This window comes from Chelonus insularis, unplaced genomic scaffold (genome assembly GCF_013357705.1).
Source record: "Chelonus insularis isolate UGA/USDA-ARS -01 unplaced genomic scaffold, ASM1335770v1 contig_376_pilon, whole genome shotgun sequence".
NCBI lineage: Eukaryota > Metazoa > Arthropoda > Insecta > Hymenoptera > Braconidae > Chelonus > Chelonus insularis.
This window is the reverse complement of record NW_023276534.1, coordinates 98,850-118,052: the sequence shown is the minus strand read 5'-3', so window position 1 is coordinate 118,052 and position 19,203 is coordinate 98,850. Positions and strand designations below refer to the sequence as shown.

At 27.8% G+C, this 19,203-nt stretch overlaps 1 protein-coding gene across 3 annotated transcripts in view; it reads left to right on the top strand.

Moving 5' to 3' along the window:
• The first annotated feature begins 9,045 nt into the window (after positions 1 to 9,045).
• The window catches only part of LOC118067270 (GAS2-like protein pickled eggs), a 49,995-nt gene continuing 39,837 nt past the window's right edge, over positions 9,046 to 19,203 (top strand). For all 3 annotated transcript variants that reach the window (XM_035083922.1, XM_035083921.1, XM_035083920.1), the window contains exons 1-2: positions 9,046 to 9,494; positions 16,040 to 16,223. In XM_035083922.1, coding sequence (XP_034939813.1) covers positions 16,053 to 16,223 — 171 coding nt within the window. In that variant the 5' untranslated portion in view covers positions 9,046 to 9,494; positions 16,040 to 16,052. The remainder of the gene's footprint in view (positions 9,495 to 16,039; positions 16,224 to 19,203) is intronic.

Sequence of the window (19,203 nt, the reverse complement as noted above, 5' to 3'; positions counted from 1 at the left end):
TGAAGGAAAGAAATGATGTTTAATGTATTTTTATTCTTAAGCTATATTTATAAGTGATAAATATTTGATGTTATTTTTTTCAACATCAAAAGACTTGAGAAACTTTAAATGTATTTCAAATGTTTAAGACTACTACTGTATGAATATTTTTTGAATATTTGATGAATTTTTTTTTTTATAAGATTATTCTTTAGGAAAGTAAATAAATTGTGATACACACATTGGTCTAGTTACCTATGTCACGCAAAAAGCTATAAACTCAATCAATCAGACGTAAGCAAATTGAGTGTGTCATAAAAAAATAGATCAAAGTATAAAATAAAGCCAGGGGCCAATGAGTTTTAGGAGAAAAATATTTTTGAATCCAATTTATTTGAAAATTGAGTAATTTTCTGGAGATGAAACTTCAAATCAATTTTGATTGTAATTTTTTTTTTTCAGTTTCTTTGCAAATCAACGATGAGTTTTAATTATCAACTTTTTACTACAAACAAACTCATTAGCAATAATTAAGTTTCCTTATTATTTCTTAGTTATTTCATGAAAGTTCAATATTTGAAAATTAATTTGAATTTATATAAATTGGATAATTAATAGAAATTAAAATGAAGTTATTTCAAATTAATTTTATTATTTTTATTGAATTATTTAGTTTAATGAAAAACTATGAACAATGTTTTGGTGTTAATTACTATCATTTTCTAGCAGAAAAGAATGGTAGGCCCATTATAGAAACATCATAATTATAATTTATCTGCATCAATAATCATAAAAATATTTATTATTAGAAAAATTAAACTAATCTTGAGTCTGTTTTAATGTAAAGCTTTACTTCTAGACAAGTATTCAAAATTAAATAATCGGTACAAAATTTCTTATCTTATCAACATTAATTTGTAGTGTTGTAATGAATCTGTTTGTAATATTGTTATCATGAGGTATTATAATAATGATTGATAAAACATCAAAGATGTCAAATATTTCGATCAACAATGGTGCACTATAGTCTAATAAATATGACAAGTAAAAGATAGAGCTTAAAAAATACATTTAAAGTAACTTTGTTGACTCATCAAAGCTATTTACAAACGATCAGAAGGTGATTTATAAGCTGTCAATATCCCGAACCGATCAGTGGCCTGAGTCAATGATTGTTCAGGTATTATATGACAATTCAAAGCAAAATGATTCGCAATAGTAGAGAATAACATAAGAAGACATCGCTAATGGCAAGTCTTCGTAAAGCGGAAGTTTAGTAAATAAGACCGGTAAGTACTCAGTCGCTGGTGTCGCTCAAATATTTACGAGACTCTCTCAGTTACCTTGGATCCTTCTCTTATTCATATGATATACATAGAAGCAATTTACTGCCACTATAACGTCACTAAGCAGGCCAAATAAATATCTCCTCAGAACATAATAAGTCTATCGAATGTGTTAGAAGAATAACGAAATTATAATAATAAATCAATATAAAATTATACAAGAAGTTAATAAATATTCTTGATAAAAGAAAGAAAATTTTAAATAAAGAAGGATAAAATATTTAAAAGTCTTTTGCGACTACGTTGGAAAGTTTTGTGGGCTTCTCAAAAGTTCCTGATTTGGCAGTTACTAACTCTCGGAGCCTTTTCGCATGCGGAAATAAGCTGAGTCTGTTGAATGCATCATCTAAAGATTTCTTTAGTAATGAGCAGAGAACGAGGTGTGAGAAATTGAGAAACGAAATCGATCTAATTAAGTCAAAATTCAAGCAGATTTTGTCCTCATTTAAATCTTAACTGAATAAATTATTAGAATTTGCATTCATTGTTGGAACACATTTTGTTGCGGTAACGAAACTTTTGATAAAATCATCACAGAATAAATGAATATAATATTAGGAAATGACATTTTTACATAACGCAATTCTATAAACCTAATTATTTGTATACAAATCACCTACACGTATTTATGAAATATTATGTTTTCTTAATTAATAGAAATTCATATTTATTAATCTCATTAACTTCTCATTAGGAAGTTATTGTAATGGGGTAAATATTATGTAGAAGATTAAAAAACAAATTTGTGTACGTAACAATAATAATTTGTTATAAACAAAAGGAAATAAACGATAAAAAAAATTACGGAAGTTCGTTATCAGGGCACAAAGTAAACTCAGACTCATTTTTATTATTTTATTGTTATCATGAGACATAACGTAATGATTATTAACGATTGAAATTATTTACCAAAGAAAAGAAATGTATTTTCAAAAAAGTATTACAGTTTTCTGGCAGGAAATTACTTTTGTTTCTTTACTTCAATTGATGACAAAAAAAATGAAATAAAAAGTTTTTATATTTTGTAGGTCAATTTTAATCATTTGTTTAAAGTAAAAAGTATGGTTTTTTTAAAAGAAAATAATTCACAGATAATTCATGAAAATATTGAAGCCGTTTTTGATTTAATTTATATGACAATAAATATTGTAAAATAATAAAAGAAATTGAAATTATTATATTTATTGATAAAAAAAATTATTTTATTCAAATGAGAACCAAAAAGGAGAAAAGATGGCAAATTTTAAAAGGATAAAAAGTAGTAATAAATCTTTAAAAACTACTCCATCCTCAAAGTACACACATTTGCAACAACCACATAAATGAATAAAATATCGGAATAGCGTGAGAAATAAGCCAGTCCATTAGCGAATAATTATTTTTATTAAAGCATGAGTAAACTGTTTAAGTGGTCGGGGATTAAGCATGAGTACCTTAAATATGTAAGGATGAATTTCATAAACGCACGTGCCGTTGAGTAAAATAGAAGCGTTAGGAAAATTGAAGTAAAAAAAACCAGAAAAGTATTCCCTAGAAATCATCCCACAAACAGATAAAATTTACGTTTTCTTTCTCTATACTTTTTTGCATCTTTGTCGAATTTATTATCCTGTGAATATGAAAGACGAGGAAAGAGAATCGCAGTTTGATCACTTGAAGAAAAAAAAATTTCGAGAGATATAGAGGGCTCTTTCTTAATGGCTTAAATCACATAATACAACAGTCGAGTCACGAACACTAACAGGAGAAGCTTTCCTTCACTATCAAGGTACTTTTAATCATGTTAATGATTATTTAATGCATCAAAGTTTTAAGTCAATGAATTGATAATTAAACATTCAAGAAGTTCTTTGAAAATTTTAGTATTGGAATCTAAAAAAAATTGAATTTTACTTCCATAGGATTTAAAATAAAAAGTCAATACATTTTAGAATGAAAAACTATTTATTGGAGAGGAAAATATATATCTCTATGATGATGAATGATACATTGATGAAAATAGATGTTTTTTTTTTTATTTTAATGTAAGTACACAACAAAAAAACATCATTTTCATCGATGAAACTGTCCTAAATACTTTTCGGTTGTCGCGAAAGATCTGTTTCCAATGCAAATGATTGAAGTTGACTGTTTTTTTTTGTAGAAATGGAAAACATTGGAATCACAAACGAATGTAGTGAGTACAGATTAAACAAAAATTCCAATATATTGAGTATTGAGCAAAAAAAAAATCTCTTAAAAAAAAAAAAAGAAATCAGTTGATTTTTTAAAATTACTTTTTTTGAGTTTTATTACTAACTCTGTTAAAGAGATTTTCTAGCAATATTCTTGCAAAATAGAATCGAATTTTATTCGCAATCATTTTCAATGCTATAGAATAGATATGTGAATTAATTGATTAAGATATTTTTATTTTAATAATAAAAATATTAGCGAGTAATGATGACAGTTTGAAGAGACATTAAATACGAAAAGTAACTAGTTAGATTGAGGATAGAAGCGAAGAAGCTTAGAGTGATGAAGAAGATAGAAATAGAAAGCAAAAACCTAAAGGAGGACATAGACAGCATTGTCTCACTTTTTATCGCTATTTATGTACTATAAAGAGTCTTAAGAATCTTCTTATGACGTTGTCATTATTATGCTCTGGTTATGTTTTGTTATAATATGATTGCTGGCTTACATGTTTAGTTAAAAAAAAATTTTGTTATTATTTTTTAATCTCAAACTATACAAAATATTTTTTTAATATCAAACAATAAACTGCATGATAAGAATAAATTAAAAATTTTTTTCTACTTCCAAATAAAAGAGCCATTTAAATTAATTTATTCAGTTCTATTTTGTAAAGTCATTTTTTTTAAAGATAAATAAAACTTAATTTCATTGTTATCTTTACAATATTTGAATTTTTATCTAAAAATTTTTAAAAATTTAAGTTCAATTAATATTCGTTATTTTCATTTTATTGAAGAAAAAAGAAAATTATCTTGAAAGGTAAAATTAATTATAGTTTATTGAAACATTATAAAACTTTTTCACACCTATTGCTGATAAACATGCTGATCGAGAGACAGTTGTGGTTAGAATTCACATGGAAGCAAGATTGGCTTATTTCCGATTCAATAATGGACCTCTTTAGCTAATCATGGCTTATTGTTGAACCAAGAATGAACTAGTCTTGCTTCTTACTAAGGAAGATTAATACATACTAGTAAAATTAATATAATTGTTATATCATAAAATTTATATCGATTAATGACGATAAAATAGATATTAAATGGAGGATTCTTTCCTTTTTTAATCGAGCCTCCATCGTAGTACGCTATTCCAGTACCCTTTTGAATCTATTGCTCACCTCAATTCCAAGCTGATGGCAAGGGGCTGAAAATAACACACGATAAGTCATCGCCTCGGCATATATTCGTGCTCATAGAATTTAATAACGAGTTCGCGGAATGGGTGGTACCTCGCGACTGTACCCCTTTTATCTTCTTGATATCCCTCGTCTTAAAGCAATCTTGGACTAACTCGTACGTTAAGAAGACGGGAGGACGCATTCCACCAACTAACAAACGTTCATCTCTCCTTACTTCTCTACTTTAGCTACTCCCTACAGCCTCCGACATCTCTTGCGTCATTGCACCCGCGTGCCTTGTCTACTCCCTTATCCTCTTCACTAAGACGAACGTTTTACCCCAACAACGCCGAACGACATAATTCTCATTTTATTACCGTTTCCAGACGTGCATTTTCGGTCGGAACAAATTTATGAGCTATTTTTCTTATTAATTTTCATAAGTTCGACATGTGAGCCGCCTACTTGGCTGTTATCAAAGTGAAACTGTGGTAGAATGAGACTAAAACATACTATATTATATTCTTAAAAACTTGGGCTTATTGAAAGATTTTTTTACTCACTCTAATTCAACTATCCACTAACTTAAAAGATTACTTTTTTATGCTCAAACATTCTTCTAGTTGCTACACGCAGGAACGAATTTTTTAGAGTGACAAAATAACCTTGTTAAAATGAAAATTCTTCCAACAGTATTTACATAAAATTTATCATCGTCTTTCGCTTTTTATGGGATATTAAAGAAATATTAATTAAATTTTTTAACATACTAAAAATACTAACATTTCTTCCCTTTTTTTTTTTTATATTCATCGTAAAAAAAAATAATTTAAGAAAAAATAAACTTAATTTTTTTTTCTTATGTTTATAATTGAACTTATTATAAAATTCATCGTTATTTTAAGAGATTTATCAAATAATTAAAAATGTAATATTTCATTTACGAAAATAAACTTAATAAAAGCTATAGTAAAATAACGTACACTTCACTGCATTATTTTAATTGCGAAAAGATATGAAGAGCTGGAAATTCATAAATATTCATTTATTTCAAGAAGTGATACTTTTATCTCTAATCCACATGATTTTAAATCTAAAAGAAGGAATAAAATATATTTTTAAATTGCAAATACTTGAAAATATTTTAATATTTTTTTCTATTCAATCCTTTTTATATCATAACCTACATAAAAATCTTAAATACCTGACTGATTTTTAAAAATTATTAAAAAATTCTACTCCTAAGGGAAAAAAAAGTGTATGAATTTTTTTTTTTTTTAATAGCAATCCATTTCTTTAATGATTATTATTTTTTGTTTTTCTCAATAATCATTTCTAACAAAAGAAAAATAAGTGAAGCTTTATTTTCTCAAGTGATAAACATTTAATGAGTTATTGTACAACTAAAGTTATTTTTAGTTTCTCTAAAGCTATTTCAAACAATAATCCGATTGCATGGTACAAGTGTCAAGATTGCATGTGCGTCTGCGTCTCCTGACAGCCAAAGTATTGCAGTGTCGGAAAAGGCTGTCGTCGCTTCATTCATCACGGATAAAAGTCACTACCTCCAATGGGAATCCATATGCCTTATTTTTCGTTTCTTTATTTTCATCTCAATTCCCTTTTCCTTTTTTTTTTTTTATTCATCCTGACCTCAAAACTTTGCTTCGAACCCTCGTTTGTACGATTTGTCTTCTACAAGTCTCCAACCTTGACATTTTTAAAAGCTCATATTCTAAAGCCAAAGAACATTAGTCGTTTCCCCCTCTCCAACTTAAACTGTATAACATTTATCTCTCCAACGTTATCTTAAACGGCGTAAAATATTTTGATGAATTATATTGTCAAAAAGCAATGAATAAAAATGCAAATATTATCAACGTATAAAGTAGATACTATTCAAAAGACCTCATTCTATTCGTACAATCAAATACATCTGACGATAAATTCACCACGAAGCAATATATTACAAGTTCGATTTTCGATTGACCATTCTCGGTCCTAACTTTTATGTGTATTATTTGTCAAACTGATGCAGTACACTAGAGTATTCATGAATCTTCTCATTATTCGTACAACGAATACAAGTTTCACATAGAAAAGCCAAAGCTAGAGGATTATAGATCGAGATTGATATCGAAAATCAAAGCTCAAATTCATATGAAATACATCAACAGTTTCACTGCAGTTATTTCCAAAAATAAATATCTCAATAATTGTTTTTTTTTCCATTTTTTATTATAACAATGATAACAATAACATGTCGACAATCTAAAACAAGTGTTCTTCGGGAGTAAATTAGAACAGACTGGAGGTTAATGTAGTATCAATGTTTAATGTACGGAAATTTCACAATGACAGATTGTCATTTTAATTTTACATTGGAGATAACTTTTAAACGAAATAGAAGCTCTTGGTTTATTAAAATCCATTAGTTTTGGAAATTAATTATATTATTATCAATATTTATGTTACTTTGAATCACTAAAAATAGTTATTGATGTCATGGATTTGCTTGATTTTATTAACTTCCTATTAGAAAGTTATTATAATTTTAGCATATCGTGACATTTTGAGACATTTGAAAGCATATTAGAAGATTCAGAAATAAATTTATACGTACAGACAATTGTATGTACGTACGTCCGATTATTTTTTCGATTCTACTTATTCAAAAATTTAATTTGTTATAAACAAAAAAAAAAAAAAAAAAAAAAAAATAAACAATGAGAAAATTATAAATTTCAATAAATGGGAAGTTCGTCGTCAGGTTACAAAGTAAACCCAGACCCATTTGTTTGTTTTTTGTAATAACTAATTAGAAAAAATGTTACTTTATTAGCAAACCTTTATTAAAAACACATCTCCAAGGAATTATTTCATCATAAAATGATTTATCTAAAAAATTTTCCAGGTGAGCTTTTAAAGTGATGAGCCAAGTTGCCTGAAGCAAATGTTCTTCAAATGACTTTTTTTGCAAATTACATTACACAGACATATACATACATAAAAATAAGTTCGTTAGTCTTACGATGAAATATGAAGCACTGAAAAAGTATTTAACATTAAATGATGATTTTCTTTATGTTAAATGCAATTTGTAAAAATTAAAAAATAAATAAATAAAAAAAAATGAATTCATTTTAAATTGCAGAGATTTACAAGATGAAATAATATAGGAATAATTATTTAGAAAGGATCGTTAAAGTTCATACATAAATAAGTTGGCGAAGAAAATTAATTAAAAGGAAATTAATATGAACGAACTAGAGACATTTCAAAAGGAAATGGCAAGTTTATGGACGACAGACACGTAAAAAGACCCTCACTAGTAGATGACCATTTCTCTTGAAAGTGAAATAACGTTAAAAAGATGAGAGTAAGAATGAACGAAATGAGAGATAAAGGCTCTGGATCATTTAGAGAATTAACAATTATAATTTGCGATTAGGATTCTCATCGTTAGCATAAGTGGCCGTCAGTGCTAGTGAAAACTTTGAGTGCCAACGAATACCAAAGCACCAGATGGAATAATTTTATGCGGTCTCCATCAAGTCGTCAAGAGAAAAAAATAAAATCAAAGTGAAAGAGTTAGAGAAACATAAAAGTTAACATAAATCAAGTAGAAGTTTTTCACATTGATTATATTAGTTTAAAGTAAAAGTAAAAAGTACTCAAAATAAATCACAAGCAAATAGAACACAAATTTAATGGTACTAAAAGAGAAAGGTTACAAATACAGAACTGTGTCAGCCAATATTCAATCTTGAATTTAAATGAGATTTAATATAGAAATGAAATGAACTTATTCATATTTCAACAATAATATGATTATTACATTATCATTATTCATTATTGTTTGTTATTACAGTACAAATAAATCATTTATTATTTAAAATTCATTTAAAACTTATTTGTGCATCGAATATCTATGTCCTACTCCAAAAAAAATAATTTTCAATCATTAAGTAATAAATACTCTACTTTTATATCAATTAACTAATGATAAGAGCAATATTAACCCTTCACTTCATCAATTTCTACATTCAAACTGCTTTATTCTTTTTGAAACAGTCGGTAAGTATCTTAAAATATTTATCTTGTATCGGTAATGAAGTTTTAATACCCACCGTCGACAATTTTAAATCGATAATTTATCGACAAGCCACTTATTATCGACTGGAGATGATTTTCTTTGAAATGATATAGAAAACTGTTTTATCGTGAATGAATTTTGATTGTTCAGTAATTACCGCGCTCTAGTGCAAATAGATAGTAACGTGTCCCCCCTTCTTAAATGTCGAATACCGACCCAGAAGAACAACTAAGGCTCTTATAAGCATGGACCTCCTGCAAATACTTCAGTCTCTGCCTGGGACGTGAACGCGTGAGTATGGGGTTCAAAAGTAACCCACGAACCGCCCACAACCCTGTATTGTAATCATTGAGTGAAAATATATTATTAAGAAATCGATTATTAAAACGACACATTCGAAATAATTTTTTTGTCATCTTTAATTAATTTATAAAAAAAAAATTCCGTTCATTAATCAGTGAATTGGCAAAACTTTGAAAAAATCGACTGTTAATAAAATGTTTTTTTTTTTCTTTTTTAAATAAATGAAACTGTGGAGATAAACAAGGAAGTATTTGATAAAAATTGCATTTAAAAATCAATCTATATGATTAAAAAGATATTTAACTAGTAGTGTAGGGTGGAAGGATATTAAAAGGTCCTGCGCACACGTTTGACAGACGCAAGGACATTCGCGTGGTGGTGAGCACGAGTCGCAGCTGATTGTAAAGATTAGGTGAGTGCAGTGTTTATCGTTTGAAATTTATTACACGTACACATAGCGATTTATTATTAAACATACTACGCGTTCTTCCTGAAGCAATTGTATTTTAATTCCCATTATCATGCATTTCAGTATGTATTGCTATGCAGATAATGCTCATTTAGTTATCAGTAATTATAGTATCTCAGTTTGTTTTCATCACTCAAATGCCTTTAGAAAAAATTATCTGAAAAATTAGAAATCATTAAGCTATCAATATCCCAACATCCTAAGTCATCTTTCATCTATAATTTATTCATCATTTTCATGTTAGATGCATTCAGTTCAAGTTTTATCATAAATTTATCACAAAAAATTTATTTTGCTCAGAGAACTTTGTACAATTATTATCGAATGTAATGTAGACTACTTAAATTTTTAGATTGATGTGATAATAAATTTCCTGTGATCAAAAGACTTGAAATTGAAAGAATTTTAATTAAATCAATTAATTAAAATACTTTTAATGAGGAATAAAAAATGTCTAAGCACTCTAGAGAATTTTGTGGTAATTGTTGTTGTCATTTTAACTTTGATAAAAATTGTTTGTAATTTTTTGGAAAACATTGAAAAGCAAGTAAAAATACAAACGACATCTAAATAACAGACTTTAACTGAGATGCTGCTTGAAAATTGCATAGTGCACTGATAGATAATACTTATTATTATTCTCATTAACTCAATCTATGGTTGACAGAAGCAAGAAGTAATTCCTAATAGCTACTGTACCACCCACAGACAACTCAGTAAACTTGTACTTACTTCAAGAAAAAAAATTTTAAATAAAAAAAAAAAAAATGTTTAGTACAAGTTTTTATATATAAACATTTACAAGAATTTTCTTAGATTGAATTGCTTGTGAACACTATACACTCCCCATTCCGTTACTCAATCACCACCTGCATCATAAACGATTAATTAATGATAAAAAAAAATACACTTAACATATTATTTTATGATAAATAATACTTCATATCTATTACATGGTGAGAGATAATTTTTTTTTTTTCAAGAAAACTCATGCACAATGAAGTTTATTAGAAAATTGTCATTGTAAGAAATATATTAATCTTATAATTGAGAAATATTAGTCCACTAAACAATAGCTAATTAAAATGCTTTTTTTATAAAAATAACTAGAGCATGTACAAGTAATTATGGTGAAAAAATTAATTGTAATTAAATCGATATGAATTAAATGATGAAACATAAATACAAATTGATATTTTTAATTGAATAGTATTCATATTTATTGATTAATTTGAAAATGGAAAATACCAGGCAGGAGGAATTCTTTTTTTTTTTTTTTTAATTGAAAAGGAAATAATTTGATTTATTTTAATGGAAGTAAAGTTCGAGTTATGAAAACACTGGAGGTACTTATGAAACACAATACGCGTGCTCTGTAAACCGAGAGGTCATAAAGAGTTTTTATGATTTTTTAACGATTTTATTTGTCGTGAAAAATTATGAAAAATTCACTGAGACTAAACAACTTTAAATGATTCAATAAATTTTCCTAATATAGTATTTTTAAAATGATGAATAATACATTCCTGATATCTAATCCATACTATTCTATTATTTCCATTCTTTCCTTATTCATAATAATTAAAAATAAATCGCTACAATTTTCTATTTTATTTTAATCAACAAATAAACAAACAAGAACGGCATAAAATTAAATAGATTTAGGTAAGCTTTAAGAAATTAACGAATTAACTTTAATTTACTCTCAAAAAAAGAAAAACGTAAGAACTGGTAAAGATCTTTGTAAAATGATATTTCTAATAAAAGTTAAGTTCAAGTAGCGACCGCAAAATTGGCAATGATTCACAATAAAAGACAATAAGATAATAAACAGGCGTTCACAGAACGTCGACAGAATAATAGCGACGAAAAAATATGAAAAATAGTGAGACAAAGATTGGAGCTTGCAGTAGAGAGAGAGAGGAAGAAACACGACGGTAAAAACAGTAGAAGATTTATGTAAGAAGATGAATTTAAAAAAAAGACGCGAGAAAATACATCGATACGAGAAGAGAGACTTCACGGTCGTTATACTGCAGAGCTCTACGGTTAAAAGTGAATGGGGAACTCGCTCATTCACAAGATTTTCTTCCGAGAGGGGTCCGTGCTGCCCGCCGGCCAGTTTCATATAACTCACGCCGCATCGTGTGCGTATAAACGTTTTATGCGTCCAACACTTCATAACAACTACAAGTACAAATCATACCGCATCATACGACGTTTATTCGCTCATGAGAGCGTGCAGGATTTCATTCACGGGTATTAAATGTCCGTGCGGTCTCGATCACGTACATTCGAATCTCTTTTTATCAATGCTAAATCGTCTCTCTGACTTATTTCTGTTTTTTCTTTATTTCCTTCTTTCGTTTATTGCTTTCAATCTGAACTGCGCAAAGATGACGCGCAATATTTATCCTCGGCTATATCGACACGTTCGATCAACTGTCATGGTCGGTATTGAACGCCTTACGGGTTGGGACTGTAAAAGATGTAGATTCGATCAAGAAAAATAAACCATTTCAATTCTTTAGATTTTTATTATTGCAAATGTCTTCCACGGAAATCACGTTTTGTCCCGATTGATAGATTTTTATTCGAATCAGTTTCTAATCGATATATACTATGCTATCGATGCATTTAGAATTGCTTCAATAAAGTATGATTACTTTAGGAATCTTTGGTGGGATTTTTTTCCAATACTTTGATTTAAATAGAAATTTAGGTATATGAAAAAATACGACAATTGAAGGTTTAGCTTAACTCTTTCCATAAATATCAATTCAGCAGATACCCAATAAAATTATTATTATCATGGTAATTAAAATTTTTAAAATAAAACAAAATATTCTTCAATGACATTAGAAAGATATTAACACTAATCTTAAAGATAATTATGAGAACAATATTTTCTATGTGGCTTTAAAATCGGACATTTTATCAAAACTCAAATATTTACGAATTAAACTATTTATTCTAAACGTTTTGAACTTTCAGTTTTATTTGTTATTATGAAGATAAAATTTAAGCTTCACTATTTTCAAAAAAATTTAATCTTATTAATTTTAATATAATTTAATTTAAAAATAATTAACGTGAACAAAGTAATTATAGCAATGATGAATAACTAGTATCAGAAATAGCTTCTCAGTAGGTAAATAAATAAAACAGTGTCAATGAACTAGATAGAAAGAAACACCGAAGAATGTCAGGTCATTCATTAGAATGCTTTGCATTGATTATTTTAAGCCCCTCAAAAACTGTGTGGGCTCACAATTTTAAATGCCTCGAGATTTGTTATAATATTATTTAAATTTTGCCTCCAATACTTCCTAACTTCTCTCTTCTTCCTCCCCAATTATAAATCCTGATTTATATCCTTCAAATTCCAAAAATCCCTGATAAATATTTTTTAATAAAAAAATTTATGTAAATACTCCTCCCAGGATTACTAGCAATAAATACATCACAAAAATAATACTTAAACTATTTAAAACTTTTTGTTAAAAAATTTCTATCATAATCTTTTATTTAGAATTAAAAGAACTAGAGCTTTTTGTGAATGATAATAAAATTTGACAGCAAATAAATGATAATCATGTAATCAATAGAAGTAATTCATGAAGAGTTATCGAATAATCTCTCTAAGCTCTAGAATAGTATGCACATTCACGAAAATAAAAGGGTCGACAATTGACATCTGCCACATACTTGGATTCGTTGACGCAATCTGTTGCTTCTTGATAAACGATTGTGTGAACCAACACATGATGATGATGATGATGATATGCATGACTCGTGCTTAAATACAAAGTAAAGATATCGCATTTCTCTACATAAGATATGATCATTCCTTTGCTCTCATATGAATCTCATCCCTTATCATTTTTATTCCTTTCTCACTTCAGCTCGATATGTTACAAGACAAGTTCCGAAGCAAGTAGGTAGGATGAATGAGTAAACATGTTTCACTTGTGTAAAACGAATATGCATGAACGAAGATACCTGAGATATCTCGGGTATATACATATTATAAACGTCCAACTATTACAAACCTAATTAATCGATCAGATAACAAATTATGAATGCTCATTCTGAATAAACTACTAGGAACTGTTGGAATTATGAAACTCATTCTTACGTTGACTAATTGCTTTCATTTTGTCTACTTTTGCTCTAGGAAGTGTCATTTGTTTAAACTTTTATGCTTTATATATACTTGGATTATTAATTGAGATTTTTAAAATATTTATTTTGCTATTAAAAAATTGGAGTTATGCATATTATTAATAACTTTACTACACATTTTATAAAAATAGATGATCAGTAATAAATTTGAGATAATTTTTCCAATGTTTTGTTGATAAAAAATAAGGCTAGTAAATTTAATAATAACATGTGTACTCGAGCACATCAGAATATAATTATTGATTATTTATTATTAAATAAAGATCAGAAGATCGGAAATAGCGCTAAAATTTTTATCGAGTAAAATAATAAATTTTTTATCAAATAAATTTCACTTGATAGATATATCTGCTTCGTTTTTTTCATATAATTATAATTCATAATGTATAATCATCTTTGAGAAATTGTAATTAAAAAAATAAATACATAAATATGATTTTTTCTATAAATTAAATTTATAAAATTTTTGAGATTCAAAATATTATTATTATAAAGGAATTAAATTTAATTTAAACTACTTATTAGTATAATAATCATAAAGAATAATTAGTGGACTATTTGTTGCAATTTGATTAAAATTTAATTAGTTTACAATTGTTTATTGATTAAAATAATAATAAATATTCAATTTATCACTTTTTGTTTTAAGAAATATTAATAAACAATGAAATTAATTGAAAATTAATTTATTTACCTTAATTAATTATTACTATTATACTTATTATTTATTCTTAATAATAATTATTATTAATTACTATTAATAATGATTCATTATTACTAATTAGTCTTAATAAGTAATTATTAATATGATACATTGAAAATAAAAATAAAATGTGTATTGATTGCTAGTGATGGGATATTTACTATATATATGTAATACTATTTACTGATATAAAATTGAGTATGTAATGTAATAATTGAGAAGTACGATGATAGAGCTAAATAAAACCGGACAAGTCTTCGACTTTTGCTCAGTCGTAACAAGCTTAAACTGCCCTGCATAGATCTAAGACCCTAGATACGCAAGCAAGTTAATCTAATTACATGTCGCATTGTCATTACTATCGCTCATTTAAACTTGTAAACTGGATGGAGTAAGAAAGAGAGGAAGTGGGTCGTGAGGGGACGATAAGATTACTCTTCTCAACGAGTCTAGATTGTTTCATTGCTGCTTCAGTGTTGATTGTGATTGAACCTTCATCGATAAACCACTTATTCGACACTTATGTCATTTAAGATGATTGATTATCATCAACTATCGGTTATTACTTTACCTATTGAATATTGGTCTGTCAATCAGTAAATAAATTCATTCAAGATTGATGAGGGAAATGGAATTAATTCATTTTCTGAGTTATTCTAATCTATACATCTAACAATCTTTCAATTTTTTTTTTTTTTCAATTTGAGGAAGACTATTTTAAAATATTAATATTTTATTTGTTTTAATATTTATTAAAGACTTTCTTTCAATTTTTATTTTAATTATTTATTTATTTATTTATGTTGTTTAATCAACTTTTTTCATTTTTTTTTTAAATTATAAAATATTTTATTGTAAAAAAAGATAGATCAATAGATGAACACTGCCCAGAAGATGCATAAATTGTTAAAACTATAAAAAAAAAATTAAAATGCCCTAAAATATTTTTTACTAGTGTATTTTTTTCAAATCAAGTGTAACATTTAAAAAAAATTGGTATTGTTGATTATTCAAAATTGAAAAAAAAAAATTATAATCAATAGTTGATCAATAAAAATAAATAAATATTACTCCAAAAATATATTTTTCTGCCAATTATTTTTTTGCCTGCTTAATCTTATTATAAATAATTTTTTAATAAATGTCACTTCTAATAGTCATTTTATAAATATTTAAAGTTTATTAATTATTGTAAAAATTTGTTGAAAAATGATCATTAAAGTTCCATTAAACTATTTTCATTACAATATTATTTAATATCGTGCATTTAATTTTTTAAATTCCCTTCTCACTATTTAATGCCTTATTAAAATATCCGCATACTAATCTAATTCCTAATAATTGTCTTATTTTCCCACTCACCCGGTTCAACAACTCTCCAAGTTAACATCAACCAATTTGCTGTCGTGTCTTTCGTTATTGTGCCGACGCGTGAAAAGAATTTATTATCAACATTCGTCTGAGTGTCTGACGCATATAAACTTTACACTCCTCACTGCCGGCTAACGAAATTTGTTCAAGCATCAATTACTATCGCGTTTAATTTCTCTGTCAATATGCATATATCAATTGAAGCAATTTATGTTGATCTTTATTACAGGAAATCAGCAATAATGTCTGTGCTGCTGGAAGCAAGGCCTTTCAGGCCATTCAAGTCTTCGGAAGAATATTTGATCGCGATGAAAGAAGATTTAGCTGAATGGCTCAATGCTTTATATCCTGAACTACGAATTAATCTTGACAATTTTATGGACAGGCTTGATACTGGTGTCGCTCTGTGCAAGGTAAATATCTTTATCGATTTTTTCTTTCAACTCTATCAAGTACTCTATCTATAAAAAACTTTTTCTTTATTCTTCTGATGCATGTAGAAGAATATTCGAAAAAAAAAAAAATATTCAAGAATGTCATTAAAATTAAATTTTATAATCAAACAATAATTTATCGTCTGATGGTCAATTAAATTATTTATAATGATTCTTAATAATTAAAATCAAATCTAACAAAAAATACAAAAGAGATTTTTTTAAATGATTTTTTCCATACAATTGAAAAGCAGTATTTTTTTTTAAAAATAAGACTTTTTTATTCATTAATAAATTGAATGAAAATAATTAAATAATTGATAAATAATTAAAGTTGGTTTTGAAGACACAATTTTAGAATTTTCTTTTGAAATGATGTAACCAAATACAAATATTCATTATTCCTAAAAAAAGGAAAATCTAAAAATTGACTGAACCAAAAAATCCGACAAGACGAGTCTGTACCGTTATGAAAGCTAAATAATGCGCATTCACAAGTGCAAGGATAATTTACGATCAAATACATATCTTCCGATGGAATAAAGAAATGAGAAAAAATGTTAGACGTAAACACAGTATGCCTGAAGCATTTCCACGTTCTTCCGCCCCTCGCGTAATTCTCCTTGTACTTCTATACTCACTCTCCCTCTTTTCTCTCGATGCTTTGAATTATTTACTGTTAAGCTCTCTTCCAAGAGGCTTCACTGTCTTCATATCTATACGCGTAAAGCAGTCGGAAGGTATATAAGTATGAGGATAACGAACTCGGTCGAGCGTGCGTCGGCCTATGAGTAGAGGAAGAAGGATGTGTATGACGCCCGACGGAAACTACGACATACGTGACTCCAATGTCCAAGTGACGACCGAGCTGTAATAGTTACTACAAAGAAACTCATTTTTAAATGTAGCCGAAGAAAATATATAGACGGTATAAAAAAAAAGAGAGCAACTAAACAAAAGAGATCTAAGAATTTTCAGAAAGAATATTCAATGTAGCTTGCAGTATTCGAAAAATTTTTTTTTTTGTTGCTTAATGATTTCTTGGTGTGTCTGTTTTTAGAGTTGGGAGTTAAATAACGGGTTTGAAGTTTATTTTTGTTCAATTGTCAACGACTTCCGGACTTACATAAACAATTTCCAAGCTGTAGGATGTATTATTTAATCATATAAACATTTATTATTTTTATTCTCTTATTTCTTTTTCAATTAAAATATTTATTTTATTTAAATTATCTAATAATTGATCAAGAAGCACCATAAAATACTTATAAATAAATTATCAATCAATTAAAAAATGTTTTTTATTAATAATTTCTCACTGCAATTCATCCCTTGAGGCAATAAATAATTTTTTTGACTTTTTTATTTAATTTAAATTGATAATTTTTAATTCTAAAAATTATTAAAAAATAATTATACTCTTTAATAGGTGAAGTTTTTTAAAAATGTATTACTTGAAAAAATAATATTAAATGGTTTAATTAAATTTTAGAGAAATCATTGAAATAAGAAAAAAAATAAAAATTTATCTATCAACATCCTACTCAAAACTAATCAACAATTTTCTCTCTATCAATTCGTTCCCAATAAAAGCAACTAATTTTCCACCTATAAGTATTACGCGTTCAAAAGGTGACTAATGAAATTTTTTCAAAGGATCCAATTTATAATCTCACACCCCAAAGGAAAATAAAAAATAAAAATCCAGATATATTATACTGATCATTAATCATTATCATATGCCTATCACACAATTCTCGTTTCTCTAGTGGCGACCATAGTGCGAAATTATTAGTTCTAGATTCTTCGTGAAGGTGCAAATAAATACGTGGAAGGATATGTAGACACTAGGACCTCGGAAATAAACTGTCGCACTTAGCTTACAGGCCGTAAGCAACATAACTAGAATAAACGAGTGCGTAACTAGTCATTGAGTAAGTCTCTCTTTCCACCTCTTCTTTGGATTGCGCTCGTGTTTGTGACTCTGGTTACAGAGAGAACTGACCTGTTAAATAGAATATCTAACAACACGAGGCCGTTTGCCACTCTCCCTCTTTCTAACTCTGGACACGTTTGTCCCACGTTTATTATATTTCCAGAGCTTAACACTACATTCGTACTTGCGTCTAGTACATCCATTTGTTTCAACGTGTTAAAGATCTCCATTAATAATAACCACAAATGTCTTGAGCCGTCACTTATAATCAACTTCGATAGTTATTTTCCTCTTTTTACTTGCATGGACAAATGAGAAGCCTCACTTGTGTTTTTGCCTCTTCCCCTGCACATACTTGTACGTTTATCTTATTGAGACTTAGACGAAGTGCAAGGTGCATACCTTCGCTATAATTCAGGATGAATTTATAGCTGGCTCGATGATTCGCGTGCTTCAACTTCTTCGGAAGTACGACGTAAGTCGAGACTCAGGTATTTCGAGAGCCACTCGTATTTTCGCTTCTCTATCTTTCAGTATATTCAGCTGAGCTCTCGCGACTTATATCCATGACACTCAACATAAATACACGCCAGTGAAATATTTAGAGTAGGTAGACGATAAGAACCACAGACTCTTGGTGGACATGAAAGGCAACGCGGGAATCAAACAATCAAGGAGGATAAATATTTATTGGGGATAGAGAAAATAAGACATTTTAGTGGCGAGAAGAATGAAGGAGGTAAAAAATTGATAGTGATGGTGGTTTTTAATTGATTAGTTATTTTTCTTTTTCTTCTGGGTTTGATTGGTCTATTCTTAGATAAATAGAACAGGTTTGCAGAGGTTTTATGATTCACGTGCAAGTCTGAATTCAGTTTTATATATAAACGTTGATGAATAATATTAAATTCCAAGCTCGAAATAATTTAAAGGGTTACATGATCAAAATATTTCATGGTATTTAGATTAAATACCGACATGGAAAATTTTATAAAGCTGTAATGTATCTGAAAGATGAATGAA